This window comes from Mixophyes fleayi, chromosome 9 (assembly GCF_038048845.1).
Source record: "Mixophyes fleayi isolate aMixFle1 chromosome 9, aMixFle1.hap1, whole genome shotgun sequence".
Lineage (NCBI taxonomy): Eukaryota > Metazoa > Chordata > Amphibia > Anura > Limnodynastidae > Mixophyes > Mixophyes fleayi.
Genome location: NC_134410.1, coordinates 24337372 through 24358714, shown reverse-complemented (window position 1 = coordinate 24358714; position 21343 = coordinate 24337372). Strand labels below are relative to the sequence as shown.

The following is a 21343-nucleotide window of genomic DNA, read 5'->3' as shown; positions in this document are numbered from 1 at the left end:
TTGCATTATTACATGTTAATCCATGTTTAAGTTTGCACTCTAGCATACTGTAATGCATGCCAATGGTGTATGAGAGTGGTGAATTGTATGGTAAATGTATATGTGGCTGGAGGGGCAAGGAGGGAATGAATAAGTGAATGGGTGTGTATAGGTTCTAGAAAAATGCATGTCCCACCTTCTCCTATTTTTTGAAAACATTAAAAAAATATAAGAACTATTCAAATTGAAACTACAAAGACAATTAATGATGTTAAATGATCATTTATTTGGGTTAAACAGCATCTCGTTAGTCCCAAGTATTGATGCAGGTGTCTACTTTATTCCCAACAAATATTGTCAGTTTATACTAAAAGAGTAACATTAGCTTTTTATATAGCTATTTCAGTATGATTTCATCTCATTCCCTCATTGTCTCCATTCCCTTAGCTCAACGAGGGATAAAGCTAATTTTGTAAGGCCGCGGAACATTGGAGAACCCAACCATTTGTGGTGAGATGTCCAAGTCTTTGATATCTATGGGTGTAGTGATTTCAAAATTCTGCAGAACAGTGGTAATGGTGATAAACATCTCCAGGCGGGCCATACCTTCACCAAGACAGACACGCTTCCCTGTGGATAAATAAATTAAAGCCAACAGTCATATTCTAGAAGATAATTAAAAAAAATATTCCACTTATCCTGTTGTCTTATACACTTGTTCCTATATAGCATGACTGACTAAATGTAGTGACACACTAGCCATCATCCTGTCAGCCAGGTTGGTCATGTTCAACCAATCTGGGTCAACTAGAACTCTCTCTTATCAAATATTACTTGAACAAAATGAAAAATATGGTTAGTCAAGGGCATATTGGCATGCTCCGGATGACATTGACCATTCCTGAATTGCCATCTGCCCTGACTTCTGCTTGAACTTTATTCCATTTTCTCCAACCTACACATGTGTACATGTGGTCTCTTGTTATTCTGTTCCAGATATTGTTGATTGGTGTCTCCAATATTTCTAGTGCCAGCACCAATCCCATAATGAGCCTCTACCCTAAGACCTATGGCCACCAAGTACCAGAAAACACTTTGGGCTCTAAGAGACAGAGAGCTGCTATAGGCAAAGATCATGACTAGACTGGTTCTAGAGGTTCATTCGAGGAATTCAGCATGTGGTGTGGTAAAGATAAATGTATTGGTCTCTACAACTTGTTTCACTAACTTGCTCTATTGTCTCCAACAGAGTAGGTAACAGGAAGTCAATGGTGCATTGCTTCCTTTATAGGACAAATCACATATTAAAAATGCAGTTTGTACTAGATCCAGAAACTTTTACATTAGTGCTAAAGCTGTTGTACTTGTTGAATGTAGGGGAACATTGTGTTTGTTAATTGTTATGGATTTTTCACTTGATCCTGATGCTGGTATCTGAAATAAGAATTGATGTTACAGACTGAGTTTTTTCTTTTTGATGGGATGAGTGCCTTATCAGACAAGCTGTTTTTTTATCTCTATTTTGATGTACATTCATTACCTATATAATGTACTTTATTAATTATTTTTGAGAACTTATTACAATATATTTGTCTTGTTATCTCCTATCCCCAATTTTCGAAGTTGATGTCCCTCATTGAGAAGGAGGTGTAGAGGGCATTGATCTACATTGATCAGATAATCCTGGTTCATTTTTGCACTTTGATATGAAACTAGATTGCACAGAGCATTGAATATTGAACATTATTTTTAAAGAAATGCACTGTAGTACAGGGCACAGTTTTTTAGGATTATTATTATTGTTGAAATGTAGGTTTAGGTTGTACCTGCAGAAAATACCATGAAAGCCTCATTCTTTTTAAAATTTCCATCTTGATCTAGGAACCGATCTGGATTAAAGGTAAATGGATCAGGAAAATATTTTGGATCTTGGAGAACGAACGACAGGATAGGAAAAACATCTGTACCCTATGAGGGAGAGAGGACAAGAGGAGCCAAATTTATTAAAGCAGTATGCACAGTTGAGCTATTGGATTGATATATCTGTTATAACTAGACGAAAGGTCACACCTAGCTAAAGGATTCTATTTAGTGAAACATTTTAATTAATGTTTCACATTGTTGAAACCTAAGAGTGTGTTTTAAAAATGAACTAAAAAATGGTTTGTGTTGGTTTTAACTGCTGGCTACTCTCAATAATATAGGGTGATAAACGAGAAAGAGACAGTTTAAAAATCAATTCCTTGATTGTTGACTAAATTCAGAAGAGGACTTGAATTGGGAAAGAAGATATTGAAGGAGATTTACTAAAGTGCAGTTTAGTATGTGGCTTCTAAGCGGCCTGACATTAGATACGATTTTCGGATCCGTATTGCACAATTTACTGTACTGCAGATTTCAAGGATGGAAACGCAAACTGCATATGATGTGTAATGGCTTGCAAACTCTAGACTGCATTTGGTTCTGGGCAAACCGCATTGTAAACCTGGATGATAGACATCATATTTTACTTTGAAATTTATCTGTGTGAAGGGCCAGAGCAGGCATGAGCAACCATGCCAGGCTAGCTTGGATTTAATTAAAATAAAGTAAAATAAAAAATCTCATTCCCAGCCTACTCACCATCAGGCCCAGTTCACTATGGGGCTTATATCCCCTAGCTTCTAAGGCCAGATAAAAATATTTCAGGCACCCCGCAACTACAGAATTCTGGCCCAAAGTTGAGTAGCACTGGGCCCCTCCTAGTACCCCTGGTCTTTTGGTACCAGGGTAATACTGAGAAGTGCAGTCTCATGTTAAAATAATAGTGGCCCCATTAGTAACAAAATAAATTGTAGTGCCCTCAGTAGCAATAAAATAATTAGTTGTACCCTTGGTGTAAATTTAAAAAATTATGCCTCCTTAATAAATACATTTGTATTCCCCCCCATCATTAATAAACATGTTGCCTCGAAAATCAATACTTACCTAACATCTTCTATCTATCTTGTTCTACCATAATCCAATGGTAATCTTGCAATCCCTGAGGAGAAATATAAAAGCACCTATATACGGAACATACTGCTCCCGAGGAACATGCAATGCAAGATTAATTAAACTCCGGTGAGTCTGGCTAGTTAATAGCTGAGAAGCCAATCAGGAGTGGTCTCTTGTACCGATCACCCAATCACAAATTTTGACTGCTGAGCCAATCACAAATTGGCCTGATGCTGAATAGGCTAGGCTTTTAGAAAATGAAAGGAAGCCATCTCGCCTTTTAGAACCACATGGTTTACAAACTGCACATCACAATGAATAAAAAGTTTCAGTTTTTCAAATGGCAATTTAGTAAATCTCCTCCTGGGTCTGATAATGTGGAAAGTGAGAGGATTTTGATTAAGACATGGAGACATTAATTAAAGAAGGAATTTTCTCCAGTCCAAATTAAATGGTTCATGAAACCACACCCAGCATCCAAATATACCACAAGAAGCACCCAGATATAAGTGTTTATAATAGTTCAACAAATTAATTTAGTGCAGAGATTATTACAGTGCTTATGTCTACATTTGGAAACTCTTTATAAAGGGTATTAGTTCTCACTATATTTTAAATCTTAATAGTTAATTTAATATTAATAACTTGTTTTACCCGAGGAATGGTAAATCCACGGAATTCAGTATCCCTTGAAACTGCATGTGGAAGGTTCATAGGCAACACATTGGCGTATCGGTGAATCTCATGGATTACAGCATCTGTGTATGGCATAGATTCCCGATCTTCTGGATTCGGGGCTCGCTGCCTGCCAACTACTTGGTCAATTTCCTTTTGTACTTTACCTGTCATGAAGAATTCATAGTAAGACCATTGGTTGACATTTTTATGTCTTAGAATGAATTGGCGAGAATCTTGATTGAGAATATGCCTAGACTTCGTCATTCCAGTGGTGTTTTGCAGAAATTCATCAATAAGGTATGGGGTATTGAACAGCTAATTCAAATTGCAAAACACCTGCTATTATTACAGGACAATAAAGGTCTCTTACTTTTCTTTGATTGACAATAACTGGATAGACCAAAAATACACACATGACAAACTGCTGCCAATATCTTACACAACACTAAGATATCTCTACTTACTCTCAAAGCAAGCTGTTACTTAAAAGGCAATGGGATACAACAGTAGCAAGAATAAAAGTATAAATACACCAACTGGGATGTCACATTACCCACAAGTCAATCATGGTCTGAATTACAGTTCTGCAGGTGCTTTGTCTCACTCAATCATGAAACAACAATAGTTGACAATATCTGTGGAACCTCACTTCCTCAGACTTTGTCTCTTACTTTTGATGTTAGGGTGTTTTAGTAGAAGCAGAAATGCATGTCTTAGCGTTGTGCTCACTGTTTCTGTCCCAGCAATACACAAAACTGTAGTGTTTGCATAAAAATTCTTCATATTAAACTGTGTAAATGGATACTGCTTTTCCTGACAAAGAGATAGAGAGAGAGAGAAACAATGTAATAGTGGACTTTTGTAGTTTTAGTATCAGAAAATCAGCAACACAATTTTTTTCCATCAATAGAGAAGATGGGATACAATGTAGTCATTTGCATATCACATATCCTGGATGCTCATTTTTTTGGTATAAACAGAAATAACCAATTAAAAAATATATACAGGTACTCACCTTTAAACTTTTTAATATAGACTGCAATGAGATCTTAATAAACAAATATTTAATTTAAAAATACCAATGTATAAGACAAACATATAAAGAGAACTAGACTAGGGGGTAAATGTATTAACCTCCGGATTGTTGAACTCCCGCGAGTTTGCCGTCTTTACAAGGCAGCGCCGCTTTAAATTTAAGCGCTGAAGACGGCGAACTCGCCGGGAGTTCAACAATCCGGAGGTTAATACATTTGCCCCTAGATATCTTCTCCTGTGGAGATATACTGCAAATTCCACCTTTTACATCAGAAAGACAAACATTAAATATTCAAACAGAAGCGCAGTTTGTGTCAATCAGCTTTCTACTAAATAAATATATTTATATATATATATATATATATATCTATACATGCACACACAATTCTCAACATGGATACATATAAATTAACAATATATATATTTTTCAATACAGGAACAGCTGCAATACAATCAAAGATTCAACGCCAATATTACCCCTATGGAAGGAAAAGACTGAAACATTTCACAGCCAATAGAAACTCCCAAGTCCGTAGGGACAACCTCCACATTGTTAATTCAATTGGTAATTTGATAAGTCCCTATTTTTGGAGTTATATTTTCCCAATTATTCTTGCAAGGATTAAATTCTCAAACAACAATTAATAGCATCAACTTCCATGTTTGTATGAATAATTTCTTAGAAGCATGTTATCCTGCAGGTGTCTAAGGATTCCACAAAGGTACAAATAATAGTGTATTGTATTAAGTTCACACTCAAATAACCCGCCATGAGTAACAGCACTTAATGATCTCCAGATTTAAACAAGACCTGGGTCTCCTGAGATAAAGTACAGATCCTCTCCAAGATTTATGTCTGTGCAGATATGAAGCCTGCTTTTGCAATCCAATCACTAAAGCTTTTCTCTGCCTGGTTATGTAGCAGTTTCATCTGAGGATATGGGGAACAAATCCATTTCCTACTTTTTAAACAATACACATCCAAGCAAAATATCCAAACAAACTAATTAGCAAAAACAAGGGATATAACATTAACACTACCTTAAATAATCCCGCATCTTGTTGGCATTTAAACAATAAATTGAATAAATATACATTGTATACAAAAACTGGGAGATTCAAGGTGTAACCTCATTAGTATACTAAACCCAGCTGAACAACATTTGGTAGGCTGGAACCTCTCCAATTATACATTTTGGGATTTAAAATAATCACTATGACACACATTTAAATATAAATATGAGCATCAAAATCTTAAAAATACATCATCCTTGTGATCAAACAATCAACATTATTTAAATTAATCAAACATATCAATACTCGAACCCCGACCCTCATCCTAACTCAACAGTCTCTTATCTTTCTGAGTCACAGCATCATAAATAAATACACAAAGCTCAATTCATAGTTAAGTATTGCAAAATTATAATTAAGCCTTAGCAAAAACAATATAGAATTCAATAAACCAAAAGTTTCAACCTATAGTGAATTCCATCATCCATATTTAGCATATCATGATCAGTTACAATTCTAATTTACTGTTGCAAATTTATTTCTCTGTTACATCTAAAGGAAAACATTCGGCTTATCTGGTAACCAAACAGGTCTAATTAAACTCATTAAATCTTTTTAGTAGAATTAATTCTTTGTGCTGGTCTTAAAACTATTCTTGCACTCTTCCCTATGCATGAATTTTCTTTATTTGTTCTGAATAAGAATTAAGCTACCTAACAAAAATCAAAAATTCACCATCAGCAAATCCATCCATTTTACTACCAGTTTTTCTATTCTTTTCTTGCAAAAAGAATATACCTATTTGTATCGCTAATCTTCATTAATGATTTATTTAATACAAAATCTGGATAGCCTTGATCTCTAAAGACTCCTATAAGTTCATTTGCCTGCCTCAAAAAAAGTCCCATATGTTGAGCAATTGTGTTGTCTTGATCTCAATAACTGCCCTTTTTGGGATTTTTTTTTTCATGTCCTTAGACGACTACATTTGTAATTCAAACATCTTTTATTTGTATGTCTTTGTAACCACCTATTTTCAATAGCTAAGGCGATGTTCAGAAAGCTGATTTGAATGGCACTATATGTGCTTGTAAATTTTAAACCGAAAGAATTCCAATTAAAGTGCTCAAAAAATTATAGAAAAGCAGATAAACTCCTTCTCCAAGCAAAAAAAACAAATCAACAGTAGATCTGCCATATAGCACCAGCTTCTCCCTGAGCAGACCATTCCAAATATAGGTCTCCTCAAAATGCCCCACATATAAGTTGCCAAAGCTAAGGGTAAACCTGGTGCCCATGGCAGTCCTATGTCTAAAAAAAAAAAAAAAAAATGAAAATCAAAAATAAAATAACCATGTGACAAAATTAACAAAATTTATTCAAATTTGCATTCCCCCAATATTTGAATCCGTATAAAGGTAATGTTTACCTGCTTCCTCTGCTCCCACATGTGGATTGTTGGTGTTCAAAGATTTTACCACACATGTGAGGAATTAGAACCCTTTTTCCCATTTAACAGACTCAATTATATTCAAAAACTGTGTTGTATCTTTAATTTAGGATATAGGAATGTAAGGATGCGATGTGAGCCTGTTAAAAGGAATCTGCAAATAATGACACACTTCAAGTGAGGGATCCAAAACCTGAAATAATAGGTCTCTTGGGGGTGAATGTGATTGACATATGAATTTTGGGTAGGTGATAATAGGTAGGAGCAATGGGATGTGTAACAAATGAAAAAAAAAATCAATTTCCTCCCTGGAAATCGCCCGATCTTCAATAGACTCTAAGGAGGATCTTAAGTTCATTTTGAAATTGTTTTATGGGTTTACTCATCAATGTTATATAAAACTCTGCTTATAAGCCTCATCAGTATTATCCTCCTTATTCTGGATCACCACCTGCCATTAAATTCTTAAAGGCCCTTCTCTCATTGATTATTAAGTTATTCTTAAAAATTATTATCTATATTATCTGTATAGAATTTTATATAGAAAACATTTTTCAATAAACTAAAATAAAAAGCCCTATCTGAATAATGACCATTATTATACCTCTTCCATTTTGATAAGGAAACTGTCTATCAAGTGTCGTGGTTTGCTTGGATCCAGTGTCTTTTGGTCAATCTCCATCTTCTTTTTGACAAACTCATCCAGTTGGAACAGATACATAGTTATTCTGTGATGAGGTCCTGGTATGTACCTCATCAGCAAGTCAAAAGCGTCATACAGCTACATTGTAGAAAAGAGGTAAACATAAATCAAATGTAAATTTTAAAGGGATGAATGTCAGAAAATATTCATATGAAAGGACTTTACCTGGATTTTATGGTGTTACTTGGGTGTGTCAGTAAGTCTGCTTGCAGAACTCACCATTCAGTAGAGATGCTCCTGTTCCGCTTTTCTTGCCTATAATTTCTCACACTCTCATTATGTCAAAAATCCCCTCAAAATACAAAATATTGAGTTGACTTGTGGGCTACACATAGGGATATATACCTATGTTTAGCATATAGATTCATCTCTGCTAGAAATAATTAAGCAATTTACTGTTAGAGCCCCTTTTATTGTAATACAGTATTCAGATCTTTAAATTACTTTTGGTTTATGGAATAATGTCTCTTGTCGACCAGGTTCCTGGCTATTAGTGTGAAATATTGATTGGCCTCACATGCAATGCTCAAACATTGAACATTAACAATTAAATGCATTTATAGCAATATTAATTTTGTAAGAGATTCTTCAAAAAAAGACTCATGTTAGCAGTCATGAAACACATCTCTCATCTCATGACTAATCCCCAGCAGCTAAATCCATGTTTGGTCAGTATAAATAATAAGATGTTGTGTTTTGAACACATTTAGAGTAGATGACCATGGAATCCACCTGGAGTCAGTCCCAGCTAGCATTGAATCACACCCAATTTCCCTTCAGCAGAATATTACACTATGCAGAGTAAGCCAGCAAATTGGTTCCCACCTTCTGGTAAAAGAGGGGGTCTGGGGTGGATTGATTATTGATTAAGAAAGGGTTTCCAACATCGGTGATCTTCAAAGAGTACCTACTATCTAAAATATTTTATATTTATTTACATCTCCCTCCAATCTTAGCTTTTTCTTTACATTCCCATTAGAGTAAGAAGATGGCTCCCGGACCTTTAGTACTAGGCAATCTCATGGTGGACCCTTAATTTCAGTGTTTCATTGGGAAATCACCTTTTGCCCATTTATTAAGCAAATGTGAAACCACAATCTTCTTCCATAAGTTATAAGAGCTTAATTTCGGTACTCTGCTGTTGGGAAGCCTGCACAATCCACTATATAATTATGTCTGTGGCTTCCTGCTGTCTCTATTTCCATCCTCACATAATGAAATTGCCCATGTCACATGAAGCCCTGTCATCACTAACACAATCTCATTAGTGGACAGGTCATTGATTCCCACAAGATTAGTTGACTAATCTCCAGAAATACTTTGTACTGCTGTGAGCATTCTAGATCTCAGTAATTATGCTAAAGTATGAAAACTGTGATCATCTTATTGGCTAAAAAAATACAAAAAAAATCTGTGATTTGCCACCATACGGGCTTCTACACTACCTATTGCAAGACACTATATTTTCCTATTTGTCTTCAAGGCCCCTCCACCATTTTAGCCTTTGACCCATCTTGACCATCCAGGACTGTGTACAATATTGGCCCATGCACCATCATGTGCCCATCTAGGCTACCACAGTATGCATTCTATTATCATGTATGTCATATCTGTATGATTATGTCAGGAGTTACGGAACCTGTGACACCATACAAATAAACAATGGTGATTGATGAATACATTATGTGGTCAGACCCTAGTAAAACATATATTTTAAAGCCCTGACACATGTATTTACATTGTTATAGTTTGGATTATATAAAAATGCAGTAACAATGCCTCTTGAATACCTGGCCCCAGAAAGAGGTCATAGATCGAAATATGTCATCGATGATGTGCATGAGCCTGCGGAATTCAGGATCTTCATAGGCATACCTATTTCCAAAGATTATGGAGCAGATGATGTTGGCAGCCACCTGACTGAAGTGGCAAATTGGGTCAAAGGGAACACCTAAGTATGAAACAAAGGAAAACTTGTACATGTTGTCTGCCAGCATGAATGCTTTCAAATCAATAAGAATTCAATAGAGTTCAACTCAACATAATAGTTTTGATCCTCCCAAACCATGCACTTCTATTGACATACTTATGTATAACAATATCAAAATTTCAAAAATATGTTAATATTTTTACATTAAACACACTGGGCCTGATGCAGAGTTGTACGCAACTTGGGCATAATTTGCACCAACCCCTAGGCTAGGGCACATAACATGGCTGCAAAAGGTGTATCTGCCTCTGCATCAGTTTCCAATTCCATGAACACACCCATGAACAATGCCCCGTCCCTCCCCCATCACTCTTTAGGCTCAAACAGACACAAGTGCGGCAACCACCAATATCTTAGGCAACCCGAATATGATAGTAAAAAAATTTTTTTTATTTAGACTATACAATTATAAACATAATGCAGCTTTCTCATGTTTTCTAATGTCTTTACAACCAGGCTAGAAATACAAAATGGTCTCTTAATGCAGCTTAATAATATTCAGAATTTTATAACTCATAGTATATATACATATATAAACTATGCATGACAGGTCCTCAGGCTAGTATTGTGTTCACAATAAGATGAACCTTTGCAGATCATTTTTTATTATGTAGCATCTCTGAACTCTGCTGAGCTACAAAATGTGTGAACAACCTACACCCATAGAGCTAAGATATGTTTTTAAAATGTCATAAGATTATTGGCCAAGAAAAAACACCCACCCACATATAGTTCAAAAAAGTGAACAAAGCATTTTAGTTAGTTTTAGATTTGATTTTATGTTCAATAAAGTTTTTTTTCAAGATTTGCTTATAAAGAAAAAAGAAGTTATTTTGCTTTTAAAAATGATAGAAGTATTTGCTAGGTGTTGTTTTTAGATCATGCAATAATCATGTAATTATACCTAGTAACAATAGAGATTTAAGTGTTAATGCATCATACAAAGGGTTAATATGCAGGGTTAGTATGATAATTATGTCTTGAAACATGAGTGTAAGGAAGGGACTGCACACCTGTGCGTTTCTCTGTCAATCGGCAATACAACTGTATGTTGTACACAAAAGTACGTCTGCTGGTGAATCAGATAGAGGTGCAAATAAAAATACACAGCTACATGCACCACGTTTTACGTCACATAAGTGGTTTACTCCTGTATTTATCAAGGAAGATATTGGCTGGATACACTCGCCCTTGAATACGTATGCCCAATCTACGTGCGTTTTTTAAAAACACGCACATTACATTCATTTTGCGTTTCTTGATGAACAATGCCCAGTATGTATACATTTTTTCAATATAAATCAAGTGTTGGAATTTTGTGCACTTGTACTCAGCAGCAATGGTAATTGGAAGGATATAGGCAGCAAAATTAAACTAAAGGAGGAAAGTAGTTATCTTACCTTCTCCCTTTCTTAAAAAAGAAACAACCAAATCCAGCAGCAATTAGTCTATGGATAGATGTATTTCTGAAGAATAAAATATTGAGATTACTTTTTTATGTATCACCATGGCCGGATTAAGGGGGGGGCACAGGGGGCACGTGCCCCGGGCCCCCCTCTCTCCGAGGGCCCCCCGCTGATCGGATCACCTCACCTGTCATTTGGTGATCCGATTACTCCCTTGCTTGTGCGCGCGGTGGGAGAGGGGCGGGGGCTGACGTATGCGCACCCTCCTCCACCCGACAGACTAAATGTCTGATAGATGTATGTACAGTAGCACCGCTGCTGCTGTACATTTTAAGATGGAGGAAATGGAGCTGCTGAGCTTGCGCAGCTCCTCCAAGGAGTTGGAACAAGTGTCTGGGTAAGTAGTCACACTTTTACTGCTCATGTACATATTTATACAAATTGAAAGATAAAACAATCATATGTATATACTTATTCAAGAAGACCCTCATCGCATGATTATTACTTGATTAAATGTCAAATGTAGCCACCTATAGCAGCTAGAATAATATATATATATATTATTTTAGCTGCTATAGGTGGCTACATTTGACATATTTGATCAAGTAAAACTATACGCTATGAAGGGTCTTCTTGAATATGTATATACATATAATTTTTTTTCAGTTATGTTTCAGTAAATATACAAAGTACTTAAACATTAATAATATGCTGGTAAAGCCAATCCATGCCAGAGTGGCAGGTTAATGTAGTCGTACAAGAGGGGCAGATCGTAATTTAGTAATCATTATTAAAGTAATTACTGCTTGAATAAGATTTTAGGTGTGTGTATATATATATATATATATATATATTCTAATTACAGCTTTAAAATAAGTGTCTGGCTTCGATAACTACCTCACTACTGATTAATAAAAAAGAGGATTCGCTAACATAGTTGCTGCATTATATAAGGGTATACATACGTACATAGCTACACACATGCAGACAGGGGCGCATTGGCCATTGGGCTTACCGGGAATTTTCCCGATAAGCCGGGGGCTTAATGTGGAGGGCCGTAGGCTGCTTGAAGTTTTTTTTTTCCGTTACATATATTTTTGGTCTGTTTGTTTTTTTTTATAATTGGGTATCGACCAACAATCAGGACCAGCGTCACCAGCCTAACATGGGCCTCTCCTGGATCACGGGTGCCAGCGGGGGAGAATTGTTGTGGCCGCGGAACTTATGTTAAACCCCGCCCTCCTATACGTGGCCTCGTCCTTGTCCTATCCAGTCAAAAGCAAAGGTCACATGGGACGCGCACCACGTGACAGGTGCAGTCCCATGTGTACAATGCAGGAAGCGCGGCTATAATAAGGTAAGTATGAGGGTGTTTTATGTCAATATAGTGTGTGTTAATGTAGTGTGTGTGGGCAGGGGAGCCTATGTCAGTATAGTGTGTGTGTGGGTAGTGGGGCTTATGTCACTGTAATGGGGTTGGGGGCAGGGGGTTTATGGCAATGAAATTGGGGTGTGAGATAGGTGGTGACTAATGGGTGATGGTGGGGCAATTTAGTTGAATAGTGGGGGGGGGCTTTTATTTTAAGATAAGGAGGAAGGAGTTTTAATTCAATGCTAGTTTGGGACTATTAAGTGTGGGGTTGAGTTTGGGGAGGAGGGCTATTTATTAAATGTGAATACGAATAATTTAATGTCAGGGATGGTTTTGGGAAATGGTTACATTTATTAAACGTAAATGCTATTTATTTCTGGGCCTGTTTGGAGGTAGGGAAATAGGTTTATTTATTAAATGGGAATACTATTAATTTAAATGTTTGGGTTGGTTGGAGGAAAATATCTCTATCAAATGTGAATGCTATTATTTTAATGTGGCTGAAGGGAGGCCTAATTATTAAACGTGTGTGCTATTGATTTAACGCAGGGGCTCAGAGTTTTTTCTTAATTTAATGTACCCATTTTTTTTCCAGATAGGACTCTCAACATTCCAGGATCCAGACAAGCAGCAACTGAGCTAAAAACACCAGCAGCCACAGGTAGGGAAAGCGACAAGAACAGGACACACATACTTGGGCACATACAGTGGGTGCACAGACAGACACAGTAAATGCACACACATACAGGGACAGACACAGTGGGTACACACACATACTGCGGTCCGCCTACCATTTATTTGGCGCCGCCCACATGAGGCCATTTTCAGACTTTTTTTCCAGGGCCACTTTAAGTTCCCAATCCACCCCTGCATGCAGACATATATAGTCAAAATTGGTGTTATGTTATCAATGTTTATTTTTTTATGTTAGTTTCATTGTTCATTGTTTCATTGCTAGTTTTAGTGTACGGTATCATTGCTAGTTTTAGTGTGCGGTATAATTGCTAGTTTTAGGGTGCGGTATCATTGCTAGTTTTAGGGTGCGGTATCATTGCTAGTTTTAATGTGCGGTATCATTGCTAGTTTTAATGTGCGGTATCACTGCTAGTTTTAGTGTGCGGTATCACTGCTAGTTTTAGTGTGCGGTATCACTGCTAGTTTTAGTGTGCGGTATCACTGCTAGTTTTAGTGTGGGGTTTTGATGATTGTTTTAATGTAAAGTATTTTAGTTTGTGGAAGTAATGACTTTTCTTATGCAGACAACCTAGGCGAGCCCTCTGGGAGAGCTGTAAGTGTCGTACTGCTGGTTATAGGTGTTGTAATGCAGGATGTGTCAATGCTTACAGCCTTATACCCAATGAAGACACTTTGCTCTTAATTTTAGATCTTAGGGGGCCCCCCTGTCTTAAGTGCCCCGGGCCCCCCAAAGCCTTAATCCAGCTCTGTGTATCACTTACCTGTCCTGAAACTCCTGCCATCTTTGAGCAATTGTTGATATATCAGGGAATACCTACCATTGGTTTCCTTAAATGCCTCCACCAGATAATGAGCCTCCTCTTGTATCCTCTCTTCAATGCTCCTTTTCCCCATACCAAAACTTCTGAGGGTCATAATGGAGAAACGACGGAGCTGTTTCCAGCATTCCCCGTTACTGAACACCACTCCTGAGGAAGACAATACACATAACACGTGTTTTGTAGAGTGTAAAAAAGATGCATCGCTAAACACCAATCCTCGGGAAGATAAGCTAACTATAATTATATATATATATATATATATATATATATATATATATATATACATACATACACACACACAGCATGTGTGCAGTCGACTTGGCCGCCGACATGTTCAGCTTACTGTGGAACAAAGTAGGCCACTTACTTATAAAGTGTGAAGCACATTAGTACTTATTTACTTCATCATATGGGTGCTTTTTTTCACTCTCCTGCACAGATGCCACACTTGAGAAACAGGTTTATATAGCAGGCAGCCGCCCTGATATACTTGAATAAACGTCTTTCTTCACCTTATGCAAGATTCTGCTGCAATGCAACCTATTATTAATGAACTTACTGGACAGTTTATTTGGCTGTGGAGATCCAAAGATCATTAGGAATCCAGGAGCAATTAACCCCATATGTTTGCTGGAAAAGCCTCTCTGTATTAATGAACTTATTGGACTTTTTATTTAGGACTTATTGATATCACCTGTGGCTGGTATACCTGTTGCAGTCAAAATTTTATTTTCTTTACCATAATATTTTATATAACTAGGGTTCCTTGTGGACCACTCTCTTTCTTTACTAACACAGGATATACAGTCATGGCCAAAAGTTTTGAGAATAACGCAAATATTGGTTTTCACAAAGTTTGCTGCTTCAGTGCTTTTAGACCTTTTTATCAGATGTTGCTATGGTATACTGAAGTAAAATTACAAGCAGATAAGTGTCAAAGGCGTTTATTGACAATAACATTAAGTTTATGCAAAGAGTCAATATTTGTAGGCTTGACTTCAGGCCGAAACCAACACCAAAGCTTAGAAAAGATAACATGATGACCTCAGCGAGGTGCTCTGAGTGTGGCGAGCAGGGGCACTTCCGGAGACATTGTCCAAACTGGCCAGAACTGTTGGATTGTACGGTGGTTCAACCATACCCCAAGTTTCCTGCTTGTTTTACCATGTCCTCGTCCACTGGGAACCTGCTGCTGTTCTGGGTGACCATCCTGATACAAAAGCAGGTGGTGTTAGCATTGGTAGATTCAGGTAGTGCATTCACAGGGTCACTGAGGAATAAGACTGTGTCAGTCCTCCCATGACTGTGAATGGATAAACAGTGCAAGCTGTAGCATTGATAGCTCTAAGTCTACCATACCCCATATTCTGGGGAGAGTCTGGACATGTCGGCAACTGAGTCACTGGCCGGTCGTCCGACCCTACTTGATCCTGCCTTTCAAACCACAGAACTGGAGATAGAGACAGAGAAGCCGCAATACCTAGAGCCTGGATAACAGGCTTTGGCTGCAACTATGCCAACATTGTGTTCCAGAAGACGGGAGAGAAAAGTCCTAACTGGAGAAAGTTGGAAAGTTGCAGAAACCTTGTCAGCTGGTGAAGATTGGTCCTCAATAGCCAGGATTATATCATTGCAGGACTTTGCAAGGGACCAACTTAAAGATAGTCCTTTGGAAAATGCTAATAAATATGTGGTGGGAGTGAGTGGAGTATGGAAGACTGAGAGACCGGCCAGGGGCGAACCTTATTTTATAATAAAAGGCAACTGCTATATTGGGTAGTGGTGGTATAGGAGAAAATAGTTAATCATCATTTTGTGCCATAGGTACACGTCCTTCTGAGGGAGACAAGCCTGCTGAGTTCTGGATATCCTCAAAGAAGGGTAGGAAGAGTAGGGACCCAAAGAGTCAAATATAGTACAGTTTGTGCTCCAATTATACAATTGACTACAACATATCGGTCCATTGGTAAAAACAGCATCCAACGGAAGCACAGGTTGGCAAAAAAAAAGGGGTATGGTACCCGTGCCATCTAAAGCACCTTTAACCCAGGTGACAAGGTGCTTTTCCAGGTACCAACTCAAGAGAGCAAACTGTATGCACATTGGCAAGGCCCTTAAGATGTAATAGAGCCCATAGGACAAGTAAATTACCTGGTACGGCAGCTCGGTAGACTACGAAAAGAGCAAGTCTATCATATCAACTTGTTAAAGCCGTGGGTAGAGGAAACCCTGATGTTAATGTTGGGAGCAGTAATAGTCCCCGTGGAGTTTTTTCCTGACATCGACTCAGACAATATGTTTTTTCGCTATTCCAGGGAGAACCAAGATAATTGAACATGACATTCTCACCCCACCAGTTCCAGTACAGGGTATTGCCATTTGGGATGTATGGGGCAAAAGCCATATTCCAGTGGGCAATGGACAAACTGCTAAAGCCTCATCGGGAATACCCCACTGCTTACCTTGATGATAGAGTTATTCACAATCAGGAATGGGAGTTCCACCTTCCAAGGTAGAAGTGGTTTTGGAATCGTTATGTGTATACATACATACACAAGGTTGCTAGATATAAAGTGGCTGGAGTGGAAATTTTAGAAGTGGTGGTATAGAAATTTAGAAGTGATTGTATGGAAATGTAATTCAATGGCATTTCATAGTTTTACAATCAAAACAGAAGGAGACCATTGTGTGTGTGTGTGTGTGTGTATATAGAGATATATATATATATATATATATATATATATATATATATATATATATATATATATATATATATATATAATTATATATATTTATTTGACGTAGGGTGTGCCCATTAAGGAGGGCAATTAGAAGTACCACACATTGAGAGGGGATCAGAAGTATGTGATGGGGCCAGAGAATTAAAATAAAACCCAGCCAATCCAGTAGAAAGCTTGTGTAGAGAGAAGTGTGAATAGAGAAATTCAATATACTCCTGTGATGATCATATATGTATATATGTACAGAGAATAATAATCCTTGCTGATAGACAGAAATCAGACCTCAATTATCCCATTTTCTAATCCTTAACTGAAAATGGAGAAGCCTACCTAGTCCTGATCTTGTCCAGTAGCTGGCTGGGGGTGTCTGTGCTGAGGGAAGAACCAATGATCAACGTGCCATTGAGAGACATTCTAGGTTGAGTTCCGAGGGTAAGAATATTGAATGCTAAGCACAGTTACAGAGACTGTGAGTGCATTTACAGGCATGCTGGGATCAAATTGGGTCCAAATCCAAAACTGATAATTTGGCCAAAGCTATATGTAGAGACGAATTAGAGAGACTCTTTACCCATGATGAGAGCATGGTGAGCCATATCATAAGTGTGAGACTTATGTCCAGAGGGAGAGAAGGACAAGGAACTATAAAGATAAGTGTATTGGGGAGATCAAGAGTTAACATTCTGCAGTACACAGTGCATAGGGAGGCCTTGTGCGCCACAGAGAATATTCTTTCTTACAACTTCTTGGATTTGAAATATGTGTAAAATAAATAATCAATGCTTTTGGCTTTTAGAATCATTGGACATGCCACGAATAATTGGAATACGCTTATTCAATCTTTATCTGATGCCCAAAAGAGATAGAGAGGCAGTTTAAATCTGGAACTATTTAAATTTAAATCTAGCACATATTGCTACATCGTTTACAGTTACATAAGATCGGGAGAGTCTATTACTGTCACACATAGAAAATGTAATCATTTATATGAACAGGTTGTATTGAATTACCAATGATAATAAGAGTGATTTTATATTATGATTAATGCAAATTAATTTATACTAAGCTGGCAGATACTCGAAAAGACTCTAAACCTTAATTTTGTAATTGCAGCTAAAGGTGCTTCTACCAAAGTATTGGAATAAGTTAGCTAATATTTAAGTATTCAATTATTGTCTAATTATTTCTAACTAGGTAAAAATGTTTTTAGTTGAGATTAGTGAATATTTAGTGTATTCATTTCATAAATAAAATTGAAATGAATATTTAAAATATGCTACCATAAAAATTTGTGTAATCTTGTTAACCATTCTGCTGAGGGCATTTGTCAGTCATTTTAGGTTCCACGTCTGTGGACATTTTCCTTGGAGTTCTACATACATCATGTTTTCAATTATGTAAGTTATTTTTACATACTGAAACCACACTGAATGATTTTGCCAATTGAGTGTTGCTAATAATCAATATATGGTTGAGGATTGAAGAAATACTTTGATTTATGGTATAAAATAGAACTATGCATGAAAAGAATTGTGAAATTTGATAAATCTCTTGCTGTCTTCCTAATGATGAGTTCAGGAAGACCATACATGATTTAAACTGGTATATAGGGGATCTATCTTTGAGAGGACTACTGACATCATATTGAAGAATCAGATACTGTGCAAGGCAGATGGGATTTACTTACCATGACCTCTGTAATATAATTCTACATTTGGCAGTAGACCTCTGATTCCAAAAATCTCTCCATGATCCACCAGAGCTTCCTTAACAGCATCATATCCGCAGATTACAATCACTCGACGTGGTCCCAAATATAGTGTGTACACGTCTCCATATCTCTCTCTCATCTACACAGGGGAAGCAATTACAACATTTGACTGTTACACAGTGAGACTTAAACTTACTTTCTATTCAACTATTCATATAGGATAAGATGGAAAAAAATATACTAAAAACACTCCCTGATCTCCCTCCCACACTGTACGATACAGGGCTTGTTCACCCCCCATACTGTAGAACAGGGGTGGGCAAACCAGTCCTCAAGGGCCAACAACAGTTCATGTTTTTAGGATTTCTGTCTGTAGAAACAGCTGGGATAATTACTGACCCAGCCTAATAGATTAACTCAGTTGTGCATGATTAAAGAAATCCTAAAAACATGAACTGTTGATGGCCCTTGAGGACTGGTTTGCCCACCCCTGCTGTAGAATACAAGGATCAATCTCCTATACTATACAATGTAAGATCTCCTACAAACTATGCAATACAGGGTCTAATTTCCACACACACAGAGCATTTGCAACATTCTTATACTGTACAATAGGAAAGATGCAAAACTTTACACTAAACAGTAATTGTTAAAAAATAATAATTGCTTGGAACACAAAAAAATTAAATATAACATTATATATTGTAATTGCAAGGCACTGTTTACTAGAAAACACCTGCCTTAACAACCCCTATCAACCTCTTCTACTAACCTCTTGCAAAGACTCCAACATTTTCCCTGACTTCAGCTGGAGAAGATTACCGATAATAGGCAGTGGGGTAGGTCCAGGAGGCAGATTCTGTCTTTTATTTATGCGGTCCCAGGTGTACAGACATAGGACACAGGAGATCAGAAACACCAGAACCAGAGTCAGGGGCTCCATGCTGAGCTAAGTTCAAGTTATTGTGATTTCTGTTCTGGAAAGGAAGTATTTTGACTTTTAGAAATCCTTTCACGTGATTAAGTCTCCTGGCAGCTATTTGCAGAGAAGGCGTGGACACATAATGACTGAGAGGAATCCTTATTTGTCTGGAGTCTTTGTTATACTAATGACAGGAGGATTTCCAGGGGTGTTTACACATTTAGAAGAATTTTGCTCTATAGTTTAACAGGTTTCACATGAACATGAGCAAATCAGCACATTGTGTTTAGTGTTTAATGGAAAGTATACCTTTTCAGGATAATCAACTCAATGGCTATGAGCCAGCAATATTAATAGCTCATGGTTCTCACTTTCTTGTCCTACACTAAACTCTTACTAACCTGTTAACAGTAGGATTAAAAATTGGACATTTCTAATTATTAATTGCTCAGATTAACAGCGGTGGTAATGGTAATTGCGATACTTATTATACTGACACTGACTTAACAGACAAAAAAAATCTGAAGGCTAAGAAAGCGACATAAATAAAATGTACACATGCAACAAAACACACATAGAACTTTACCGATAACAGTGTCATGTAGACAGCTGTAAATTCTGAACATCCTGCATGCTGGCAGCTACGTTTCACGTCAGATAAGGAAGAGACAGTCACCTGTCTGTATTTAAAAGGGCAATCAGAGCAGTTTAGGAAATATACCCCTTGGTCTAGTACTATTTAGAAAATGAAAGCAAGTATCTGATTGGTTTCCAAAGGTTAAAGTACATTTGTGCACATAGCACCATATTTACTAAGCCCCAAGTTCTGATTTTGATCTTAAAAAAATGACTCCTAAAAACTTTTAATGATTTTCAGAGGAAGGTTATATGATACACAGTCCAATTTATCTTTGGTCCTGAATTACAGAGAACTAACCTCTGCCTATATTCATTGTTCTGGGAAGTCCTTGGATACACCCTGACAAGAACTTGAAACAAAAATATTTATAAAGTCATACTGCATATAAAATATTTTTTCAATTACTAAGAATACAGTCTAAAATCATGAAAAATCTATGAAACCATACTGAAATAAAACATTCATCCTGAAAAAAAAACTTTTAAATAACTATAAAAGCGCACTGAAATAAGTCCAAAATCGGAACATGTTAAATATATGGATGCCATTGGGACTCATCAGTGCCTTTTGCAGATCTCCCACTGCCTGCCTCAAATCTGAGAATAAATTATGGTGTCTATCTGGCAGCTGGATATTTGAAAACTGCAATGGGCACAGCTTACAAATTATTTTTGAGCCAGTTTCACCAGAGACATGACAGGTTACCTGTAACCTTGATGTTCTACCTCTTCTTCACTCCACTGTGAGGAGAGCACGGGTGAAGAGTCTCTCCCACAAACTGTATATCCATATACAAGTACCTGGCCTCTGTTGTGTTACTGGGAGAAGGAGCTCTAAACAGGCCAGGGAGAGCAGGGGAATCAAGCAGTGGTTCTGTTGTGGATGCTGGAGCTCTATAGCAATGAACAGCGGCATGCAGTCTGAGGGAGATAATATGAACAGATGGTAGTACTTGTTAATTATTAGCTAAAATAATAAAAATGTATTTGAAGAGTTAGAGAGATGTCAATGTATGTAAATAACAGCTAGTACAGGTTAATAAATTATTTGGAAGGAATGCCAGTATACAGGCTGTCATTGATATGTACACGTGGAAGTTACACCCATATAATTAACAAGTACTATTAAATCTCCAATAAATCACTCTAAAATTACATTGAGAATCCTCATTAACTGGAGCGCCAAAGGTTGCAGAGTCAATTCCCCCCC

The 21343-nt window shown here is 37.2% G+C and overlaps 1 protein-coding gene and 1 long non-coding RNA gene across 4 annotated transcripts; one reads left to right on the top strand and one right to left on the bottom strand.

The window, feature by feature from the left end:
- Positions 1-245: 245 nt before the first annotated feature.
- Positions 246-21012, bottom strand: LOC142102249 (cytochrome P450 2G1-like). 3 transcript variants are annotated; one of them, XM_075186986.1, is made up of 10 exons: positions 20840-21012; positions 19345-19549; positions 18549-18711; positions 14118-14267; positions 9626-9786; positions 7737-7913; positions 4305-4446; positions 3610-3797; positions 1806-1947; positions 246-609 (listed from the first exon to the last, which is right to left on the bottom strand). In XM_075186986.1, the coding sequence occupies exons 2-10, from the start codon at positions 19513-19515 to the stop codon at positions 428-430; spliced, it is 1476 nt and encodes a 491-aa protein (XP_075043087.1). In that variant the 5' UTR covers positions 19516-19549; positions 20840-21012; the 3' UTR covers positions 246-427. The 3 variants fall into 3 exon arrangements, with proteins under 3 accessions (XP_075043087.1, XP_075043086.1, XP_075043085.1); XM_075186985.1 differs by lacking the exon at positions 20840-21012 and adding an exon at positions 20081-20155; XM_075186984.1 differs by lacking the exon at positions 20840-21012 and having other exon boundaries at positions 19345-19621.
- LOC142102255 (uncharacterized) lies at positions 417-2002 on the top strand. The gene is made up of 2 exons (XR_012679229.1): positions 417-489; positions 1861-2002. It is a non-coding gene; the product is annotated as an uncharacterized LOC142102255 (long non-coding RNA).
- Positions 21013-21343: the final 331 nt, after the last annotated feature.

Excerpts from the sequence above, each read along its gene's own strand:
- LOC142102249 (XM_075186986.1), bottom strand. The coding sequence starts at position 19,515 with ATGGAGCCCCTGACTCTGGTTCTGGTGTTTCTGATCTCCTGTGTCCTA. Across the intron at positions 18,712-19,344 it reads TGTTGGAGTCTTTGCAAGAG|ATGAGAGAGAGATATGGAGA; the intron begins GTTAGTAGAAGA and ends TCCCCTGTGTAG. Across the intron at positions 9,787-14,117 it reads GGCATTTAAGGAAACCAATG|GTGTTCCCTTTGACCCAATT; the intron begins GTAGGTATTCCC and ends TTTCATACTTAG.